We start from the raw sequence: 10,309 nt of genomic DNA, 5'->3' as shown, positions 1-10,309 counted from the left end.
CAGCACATAGTTCATGGAATAAAATGGATAACCTAGAAATAGATCCATACAAATATACCCAGTTAATTTTTGACAGAAGAGCAAAAGCAATTCAATAGAGGTAATACAGCCTTTTCAACAAATAATACTAGAGTAACTGGACATCAACAGGCAAAAAAGGAACCTTGACTTACACCTCACCCTTTATACAAAAATTAATTTGAAATAGATCATCGACTTAAATGTAAAACAATATAACTTCTAGAAAAAAAATAGGAGAAAATATTTGAGACTTGGGACCAGGCAAATGTTCTTAGATTTAACACCAAAATCATGATCCATAAAAGGAAAAATTGATAAAGTGGACCTCATCAAAAGTAAAACCTCTGCTCTATGAAAGACATTGGTAAGAGAACGAAAGGACAAATTATGGACTAGGAGAAAATATTAGCAAATAACATATAGAGTAAAGAAGTCTTAAAATGCAACAATAAAAAAATCTAATTAAAAATGTGCAGAAAGACATGCACAGACATCTTTGCTGAAGAGGATACACAGAAACTTGTATACAAATGTCCACAGTTGTTTTAGATTTAATAACCAAAAACTTGAAATTATTCAAATGTCTTTTGGTGGATGAATGGTTAAACAAACTATAATACATCCATATCATGGAATACTACTCAGCAATAAAAAGCAACTATTAATACATGCAATAACTTGGACAAATCTCAAGGAAATTATGCTAAGTAAAGAAAGACAGTCTCAAAAGGACACATACTGCATGATTCTATTATATAACATAAGTGTAACAACATAATTATAGAAATGGAGAACAGACTAGTGGTTGTTAGGGGTTAGGTGGAGGGGAGGGAGTGGGTGGGATCCTAAAGGAAAGCATGAGATTGCGAGTCTTGTGATGGTCCAGGTAGGCATCTTGACGTGGTAGTGGCTACATGAAACTATACATGAGATAAAATTGCATCCCAGGAAACTCTTCAACCCCTGGCAAACCAGGAAAGTTGGTCACTCTAGCAGGGGCCATCCAGCAGCCCCTATAGCTCTGAGGAGGAGTTTGGGGTTCACCTGGAAGAAAAGCCAGGTCCTCTGGCTGCTTAGGAAGAAGAGCTTGTAGGGGCCAGAACTGACACAGCCAGGAGCTACTACATCAATGGGGCCAGAGTGGCAGACTGGCCAGATGTTCACCAAATGTTTGTTTTCCACCTGAGCACATGGCTAGACTATATTTCCCAGCCACCTTTGCAGATAGATGTGGCACGTGACTGAGTTCTGGCCAATGAGATGTGGGGGGACATGATCTTCGCCTCCAATATGTGGTCCTCCATGCCCTGCCCCTTCCTCAGTGAGCTTTAAGCCATGTACCAGAGAACAGAGCACAAGCTGGAAGGAACCTCGGTCCTGGCTATCCCACAGAGAAGGATTTGCTGATCAGGAACACGCACTGTGAGCATAATGCATTGCAGCCATTATACCCATCTTCATTTATTTGTGACGGTGTCCAGTAGTTCGTTAACTGATGACCCCTGGTGTGTACACCTCCTATTCTGCCATCAGCACCACTGGTCTTGATGTCCTCCCTGTGTACCTATGTTGAGGGGAGGTGACTGGATGGCAGGCTGGGATTCCCAGACAGCCCTCTACAGCTACAGAGAACCCAAGACCCTCTGAGCAGCTCAAGGTTGGGTGGGGGCCTGAGTTCTGGCTCTTAGAACCCTGGAAATACCAAATTCTGAAAGGATTGGAAGGGCTCTTGGAGAACACAAAATCCCATCTGTACCACTGAATGAATGGGGAAACTGAGGCCCTGAGAGAGAATAGGAGGTAGTTGATGTCCCACAATGAATGAAGGGATGAGTGAACATTCATTCATTCTTTTATTCATTCCACAGATATTTATTTAGCACTTTATGTGTCAGGCACAAGGATAAAACAGAAGATTCCTGCCCTCATGGAATTCACAAACAGGCAAATTACAAACATGAACAGGCCTGGTGGTGCTCGGTACTATGGACAATAAAGCAGGACCAGGGGATAAAGGGCACAGGCATCTATTTTGTCTGGAGTGATCAGAGAGGGCCCCTCAGAGGAGGTAACCTTGAGTGGAGACAGGCCCTGAGGATACCTGAGGAAGAATTTTCCAAGCAGAGGTAACAGCAAAAAGCCCTGCTGGGGACACATGGCAGAGTTTGAGAAGCAGAAGAAGGCGGGGTGGGGGGGGTGTAGGTGGAGCAGAGGGAGTTGGGGGGGAGAAGAGGCGAGAGGCTACAGGCTGCAGAGCTCTGTGGCTGCTAAGTGGCCCCAGCCTCTGCCTGACTCCCACGCACCCTGCCCTTCCCCAGCCCTGCTCACCTGGGGGATGGCCTGCTCTGGACTCTGGAGACTTCAGGACCGGTGGTGGCTGGGTAGGGGCTGACTTTCAAACTTCTTAAAGTTTGAACTTCTAGGGTCACCTCATTTCTCCAAGTACGCAAATTCCATGTATAAGCTGGGAGACTCCTGCATCTGGAGAACTCATTCATTCATTCATTCTACAAACATGTTGCATACCTGCTCTGTGTCCAGCATGAGCTAGGCTCCAGGCATCGCAATATGACCTCATCTCTGGCCTTAAAGAGTTGACAGTTCAGAGGAAGGGACAGACACATCCATAGTTACCACCTGCTGTGATACAAGCTGTAATAAAGAGAATGTGGGAGGCCAGAGGAGACACTGGGCCTGGCCTGAGAATCAGGGAAGGCTTTCTGGATGAGGGGCATATTCAGGACAGGGTCCTGAATGAGTCAGTGGGGATGGGGATGGGATGTAGACCAACACTCCATGGAGAGGCCACTCATGAAAGGCTCAGAGGTGTGAGAGGCTTGGAGGTGTCTGAGAAATACTGCAAGGAGTTGAGATCTGGGATTAAAGGGGTGAAAGGTGGGGTAGAGGGGAAGACGGAGATCAAAGGAGTCAGAACAAGAGGGCTTTGTAGGGTCTGGTGGATGGGGACCATGCTGGGACACCTGGGTGCCCATCCCACCTCTGCCTTAGACTTGCTGGGCTGCCTGAGCTAGGCACCTCCAATCCCAAGGTCTCAGTAGCCCCATCTGTGGCATGGAGCCATTTTGGGGGGGTGGCTCTGAGATTCTACCAAGCCCCTAGGATGTTGTTTGTCAGTGTCCGTGGAGCCCTACAGAAGAAGAACAGTCAGGGCAGAGTTGCCTCACTCTCTGTTTCCCTCCCCCGACATGGCCTCAAATGTCCTCATTATACTGGGGGCCTTACTAAGGACGAGGACAAGGGGCTGGAGAAGGAGATGCCGGCATTTACCTTCCTTTTTTTTTTTTTTATCAAACTACACACACAGGATAAAGGAAGGATAATTGGTCAGCAAGAGACTGTCAAGGGTAAGTTCCTCTGTGCCCCAAGAGTGGCTAAAAGGGTGGACACTGGACCCAGACAAACCACTGACCTGCTGTGTGGCCTTAGGCAAGTCACTTGGCCTCTCTGAGCTTCCCTTTCCTCCCCTGTAAAGAGGAGCTAATCAGAATAGAACCTCGCTGGATTGTTTTGAAGATTATATTATGTGTAAAGTGCTTAGAACACCGCCAAGCACACAGGCCTCAAAGTGATAGGCAGTATTATTCTTACTCTTACTGTTTTTAGTGGGCAAGGTGGCCGGAGGCAGGAGTGCACCGTTTGTTGGGGAGAAGGAGGGATTTGGCTCTGAAAGCGTTAAAATTGTACCAGCTGCTCCCATCCTGTAGACAAGGATGGAGGAAACACAGTCCAGGTCCTGGGCCCCTTCACTGACTAATTTATCAGGTGCTGGTCACTTCGGGGCTTAGGAGAAAGAGGAAACAGAGAAAGCGGAAAAAGAAAATCCGAGGCGGAGAGTGGGGTGGAGGGAGATGCTGAGAGGAGGGGGTCACCTGGCGTCCGCGCGTCTGTACCTCTGTGTGTGGCGTGGAGGACCGTACCTGTGTATGCCACGGGACAGTGCCGGGCGCGGGAACGCCAGAGCGCGCACGGCGTGACAGACCGACCTGGCCGGGCGACCCCCTCCACCCGCACCGCGCGCCTTCTCCAAGCGGGTTAATGCACCGCCCCCGCCTCGCTGACTCCTCCCCGCCCGCGCCTCCCAGCCCCGCCGACGCCCTCACTAGACCTGGAGGTTGGACCCTGGGCTGACTGCGGGTCCCTGGCGGCGGGACCGACCCCGCACTCGTGCATGCGCCCGGCGCGCCCCGAGCAGCCCCCGCGCCCTCTGTGCGGTCGCCGCCGCCGGTAGCCGCTGGGCCGTCGGGCGTCCCAAGGAGCCCCGCGTCCCCGCCCAGACCAGGCTGCCCAGATGCGGGCGTCACTCTGCCTGTTGCTGCTCGTCGCCCACGCCGTGGACATGCTCCCCCTGAACCGAAGGAAGAAGCAAGGTACGAGGGGCAGCCGGCAGGGTGGCCGGGAAGGCGCCGCGGGATAGTCAGGGGTGTCGCCCTTGGGACATCTGCCTGCTGCCCGACGCCCGGGGCTGTTAACTCTTCCAGACTGCTGTCAGTCTCACTTTACAGATGGGGAAACTGAGGCCCCAGGGCACCCGTGGGGCAAGCTGGACCAAGAGGCTCTCCAGGGAGGGAAGGAGCTGCCAGGACTCTCTCATTGCCCCCGCTCCCTATAATCACAGCATTGCTGGGGGGCGGGGAGGGAAGTGACTTTTGCAGAGACAGGAAGCCTCAGGTGGCAGGCTAGAGGTCGCAGGGCCTAGGGGACAGAGTTAGTGGCTCAGAAATCATCCCAAGCATCCATACTGAGCCAGGAGGTGACACAAAGAGCCCTGAGCTGGGAGTCCAGATGCCCCGGTCTCAGCCCCATTATAGACCCTGATCCCCCGGCATCACTTTCAAGAAGCCAGTAATTTTTGGTGGGTTCCCCTCTGGTGAGGGCATGAGCTGCATGAGCTCAGAGAGACCTGAGTTTGAAGACATTTATTCTGGGATGACCTGGAAGACGTCCAGCCCCTCTAAGAGCCTGTTTTTCCATCTTGACCTCCTAGGGCCACTAGGAGGATGTACCAAGGTTCAGACCATAAATGTACCTGGGGCACAAAGCCAGGGGCCCCTTGCACTCTCACCTCGGGGTCCTGTGCCACAGCCCCTCCCTGAAGGAGTCAAAACATCCTCAGGAGGTGGGTTTGAGGCTGTCCCTGCAGAGCCAGGGTTGGCAGAGCCTGGGGGGCCGAGGAAGGTGAGCGGGTCCCATACCTGAGCCGGCAGCCCTTTGGCCTCCGGATGGCAGTCTGAGAATCAACAGCCAGCCACTGTGCCCAGGGTTTTCTACTCAAGGAGGGAATCCCCACTACATCCTCATGACATAGGGCTTATCCCATTCTAAAATCCAGGTGCCAAGGCTCAGACAGGCTAAGTAACTTTGCTAAGTTGACCAACGGGTGAATGAAGACCCTGTGTCTTCTTTCTTTGCAGCTCTGGTGTGAGGTCTGAGCTTGGCTACGTGGGAAAGAGAGCGAGAGTCTGCCCTCTGGGGGATTCTAGTCCACCTGAGTGAAAAAGCCCTAAATAGACAGTCACTCCTGGAGTGAAACGGGAGGCAGAGAGAGGCTGTGAGAGAACTGGGGGTGGGATTGGGTGGGACAGAGAGACTGTGGCCTGAAGGACTCCAGCTCCAGGTGTGACTGGACAGAGGGATCCAGGGAGAGGAGAGGTAGGTGGGCTTCACATGAGCTGGGACCTCATGGGGACACTGCTCTGTGAATGGCCCTTGTATAGTAGTTACGGTCATGGGCTCTGGAGTCAGCCTGCCTTGTTCAAATCCCTGCTTCCCCAGTTACCAGCTGAGTGACCTTGGGGAAGTCACTTTGCCTCTCTGAGCCTCAGTTTACCCATCTGACGGTCTTTTAGAAGCTCTCTAAGATCTTTCCCAGTTCTTAAAAAGACCAAAAACATAGATAAAAACTGTCTCCGCAGCAACTCCTCTTTAAAATAGGAATAATAATCTTCAGTACCCAACTCACAGGGCAGATGTGGGTAAGACTGAATGAGTTAGTGTGTATGTTACATGAGTAGCCAAGTACAATAGTCATTCTCCTTTCCTATCCATTGCGTCCTTTGCCTCTCATAACAGCCTAGTGGGGCTGGGGGGGATGCTTATTTTTTACACGAGGAAACTGAGATTCAGAGAGGAAAACTGATTTGTCCAACGTTGCACAGAGGGTTAGTAGAAAAGCAGGCTTGAATCTCAATCCGTCTGACATGACGCTGAGAAGATATCTCCTGAGCTGTGTTGGTCTTCTCTTCTCAGAGCCTCACTTTCCCCATCTGAAGAGGAGCTAGTTTAGAAGATCTTTAAGATGCTTCTCAGTCAGTTCTAAAAGACACACACACACAAAGAATAAAGAAAAAGAAAACTTCCAGTCCCTCCCCCCATCCCCAGTTGCTCAGTGAGGTCGGGCGTGGCTGCGCCTTACATAGCCACCATTTGGTGAGGGGGCTATTGGCACCCCTCCCCACAGTAGGTGGTCTCTTGCATATAGGACACATGCATGTCCAGCACAGCGTCTTCAGAAAGAGGCTTGTGGCTCCATTTATCAGTCAGGTGCAACGGAGATAGCCTTGGATTTCAGTCCAACCGCCAACCCCTTTGGGTAAGTGGATTCCCCACCACCACCTGCCCGCTGCCCACAGCCTTGGTTTCCCCATTGGCACTGGGGTGGAGGTGGGAGAGTAGCAGAAGGCTTCCTGTAGCATCTTCTGCAAGGTGGTCATAGGAGTCCCAGCCAAACAGGTATGAGAGATGCTGGCTTTAGCAGATTTCTTAACTGTGGGACTTATCAGAGGATTCATAGTGAAGAGGCTGGGGATAGAGAGCAGGACCTTTCCCAAACCAGTTACAGATTAGAGACCATTTTTCGTAAGACAGCTTCTTGGAAAATTGCACATGAGCTCCCTGAGGGTCTTACCAGCTTTGACATTCTGGTCTAACTTTGGCAGGAGAATGTGTCCTGAAGGCACCTAGGTATTGGCAGTGTCTTTTTTTTCCTTTCCTTTTCTTTTCTTTTTTCTCTCTCGCTTCCCCCTCCCTTCCTCCCTTCCTCCCTTCCTTTCTCTCTCTCTCTTCCCCTTGTTCATTCAACAAGCATTACAGGGCAGACCGTGCGCCCGGCTCTGTGCTGGGAACCTTGGGAGTGCCGAGGTGAACAGACCTGGGGCCTGCCCTTGAGGAGCTGCCCGTGCGGAGGGATGCCCTTCCCTGGCCCTCTCCTACCTCCCCTCCGTGCCCGAGTGCTTGGCCCAGCCTTTGGCCTACTCTGCAAGGTCAAGAGGAGCACTCGCTGGGCCCAGCAGCCGCCCAGGCTGAGCTGTCACCCTCGGGGCCTGGTTCCCACAGACCCATGCTTCCTCAAGCTCCAGCATCACTGTTTTTTGATGAAACCTAATTCTTCTGTTTCCAAGACAAGAAAGACTAAAAGAAAAGGCTTGAGAACGGTTCTTGGATCTCAAGTGACTCTTACAAAACAACATGTTGATTAATTAAGTATAAATGAATCAGAACCAGATGGGGATGTTTCTCTTGAAACATGCTGGGGTGTCCCGGCAGTAGGACAGTCGGGCAGGGTGAGGGGGCCCTGGTCTGTACCCCTACCTCAACACAGAGCTTCATTTAGGCAATGAGGAGAGGACAGGCCATGACTGACTTTCCCAGCGTCCAAGGCCTTCTGGGGAGGGGGCTTGGTGGAGGCAATTGTCACCCACGTTCACATGGTGCCTTTAGATCCTTCTAGACCTGAGGCAGCAAAGGGCAGAGGGAGCAGCTCGGAAATTCAGGGCCCTCTCCTTCCCTGGATGTGTGATTTGGGGCAGTCCATGTACCTTCTGCATTGGTTCCATATCTGTGAAATGCGAACAGTTGTACCTACCTCTTTGGTGTTTGGGATGATTCACCACAGTCCCAGAGGGAAGGTGTCCAAAGGCATAGAGTAGGTGCTTCATGAGGACTCAGCCACTTCCTCCTCCCATTTTACAGCAGAGCTGGATGCTCCCTGGGCTGGGGGAGGGGAGTTTCATGCAGGTTGAATCTCACCTCTGCCCTTCTCCCCGCTCTGAGCCTCTTTTTCTTTATCTGTAAAAGGACTGTGGCAGCGCCCACTCCAGAGTCCTGTTAGGTGGACTGGATATAATAATTCTCTGTAAACTGAAAAGCCCTATGTGGATGGCCAGGCCAGCAGCACTGTCCCCTGTACACAGACAGAGAAGCTGAGACACAGCAAGCAAGTACCCGAGGCAGGGGTGGCGATCGGGGAGGACCCAGGTTTCTAGTCTCCAGGTCAGGGCCATGGCTGGGCCCAGAACAAGGTGTATCCCACCTCCCTCTCCCATGGATGGAGACCACCCCACCCCTGCCCAGCCACCAAAGGAGACCCTTGAGGCCACTTGGGGCCAGCCACGTGCCGGGAGCTCTGCATGTGGGTTTTGACATCTGACTGACTATGGCGCTACCTGTGTTACACCTATTTCCTAGACAAGGGGTCTGAGGCTCCAAAGGGGGCAGGGACCTGCCCAGGAACTCCCAGCAGCTGAGCTGGTACGTGGACCCAGAGTTTTGGAGGCTCCAAAGCCTGTGCATAGAAAAAGAAACGAATTCTGCTAGAGACTTGCCAGGGGCTGCAAGGAGGAGGCATCTGCGAAGAGCCCCATCAGAGGGCTGCAGAAGTAGCAGCAGCATAGGAGCTGGGGACTCTGGCAGGAGGAGGGGAGGGTCTGGCCGGATGGGAAGGGCCGAGGGGCTGTGTGGCAGAGGGGGTGGAGGTCCGATGGCAGACAGGCCAGAGCCCAGCCTCTCCCAGGGATGTCAGGAATGGATCCATCAGAAAAACTGACATGGACAGGATCCCTCAGTGCAGCCTAGAATCTGAGACTCAGAGGTGGGACGTTACTTGGCTGAGGTGTCACAGGATAAGGGGACCTTCTTCCCTTTGTTCCCCTGCCTCCTCTAGTCCATCTGTCAGTCCACTGTCTCTTCATCCATCTTTCCATCCTTTCATCTAGTGAAAAAACTGAAGCTCACGTTGATGCAGAGTTTTTCCATAGCAGATGAGGGAGATAAATTTAGTAAATGCAGCTAGCATTTAGAATGCCGAAATGGAGTAGAATGGATAAAACAGAACAGAATGGTATAGAGTAGAATAAAATAGAGTGGGGTCGGCAAAGTGTTTTTGCAAAAGGCCAGATAGTTACTATTCTGGACTTCATGGGACATATTCTTCCTGTTTTGTTTTGTTTTTTTACAAGCCTTTAAAAATATTAAACCATTCTTAGCCTACAGGCCATACAAAAAGAGGCCATAGCCCAGTTAGCCCATGGGCCATAGTTTGCCAGCCCCCTTTTTAGAAGATATCAGAGTGCATTGCAAGTGTTAAGATTAATTATCATTTTGAGAAATGGGTTTCGGCTTACATATGTATGTGAATGTATGAGTGGGTGCATGTGTGTGCACATGGATGTGGGTGTGTGTGGGAGTGTGTGAATGAGTGTGTGTGTACTCTGTGTACTGTGTGTGTACTGATGTAAAAATGTAATTTTTACCATTCCGCCAAAAGTGTGGAGCTTTTGGCTGAACCCAATGCAGTGCTCCTGACAGCTCTGAGAGGCGGGTTCTAGGGGATCCCAGTACTGCTGATGGGGAGACGAAGCCCCCATGGGTCACACAGCCATAGGCGTGTGAACCCAGAGAGTCTGGCTCTGGAGCCCCAAACAGGACACCGAATTGCCTTTATAAGTAGCAACTGCCCTCGACACATTTTGCAAACCTCTTTCTTTCTTTTTTTTTTTTTTTTTGCGGTACGCGGGCCTCTCACTGTTGTGGCCTCTCCCGTTGCGGAGCACAGGCTCCGGACGCACAGGCTCAGCGGCCATGGCTCATGGGCCCAGCCGCTCCGAGGCATGTGGGATCTTCCCAGACCAGGGCACAAAGCCGTGTCCCCTGCATCGGCAGGCAGACTCTCAACCACTGCGCCACCAGGGAAGCCCTGGTGCTTATGCTTGTTTCTAATGGCCCAGGATCTGGCAGCCACGTCCTTCCCAAGATGTTTTCTTTTCCCAAGGTAGATTTTAGCCCTAGGACCCATTGGGGGCCTAAATATCCCTCCTGCATTAGACACCCTCAAGCAGCCAGTGAGCGCTGGACATTGCATGTTCCTTTCTCATCGACCCTCCCCCAAACCTGCCAGGTGGATATGGTTGCCCCTCTTCCTTTACAGAAGAAGAAGGCTGGTTCAGAGAGAGAAACAGGCTTGTCCAAGGTCACATAGCCAGTGTTCCTGATT

The 10,309-nt window shown here is 51.5% G+C and overlaps 1 protein-coding gene across 1 annotated transcript in view; it reads left to right on the top strand.

Annotated features, from left to right (window-relative positions):
* Positions 1 to 4,330: 4,330 nt before the first annotated feature.
* Positions 4,331 to 10,309, top strand: part of RSPO4 (R-spondin 4) — a 41,871-nt gene continuing 35,892 nt past the window's right edge. Inside the window, exon 1 of the mRNA XM_060079183.1 lies at positions 4,331 to 4,409. Within this exon, the coding sequence (XP_059935166.1) occupies positions 4,331 to 4,409 (79 nt within the window). The remainder of the gene's footprint in view (positions 4,410 to 10,309) is intronic.

This window comes from Mesoplodon densirostris, chromosome 16 (genome assembly GCF_025265405.1).
Source record: "Mesoplodon densirostris isolate mMesDen1 chromosome 16, mMesDen1 primary haplotype, whole genome shotgun sequence".
Lineage (NCBI taxonomy): Eukaryota > Metazoa > Chordata > Mammalia > Artiodactyla > Ziphiidae > Mesoplodon > Mesoplodon densirostris.
The sequence above is the reverse complement of the archived record's forward strand: the minus strand, read 5'-3'. Positions and strand labels throughout refer to the sequence as shown.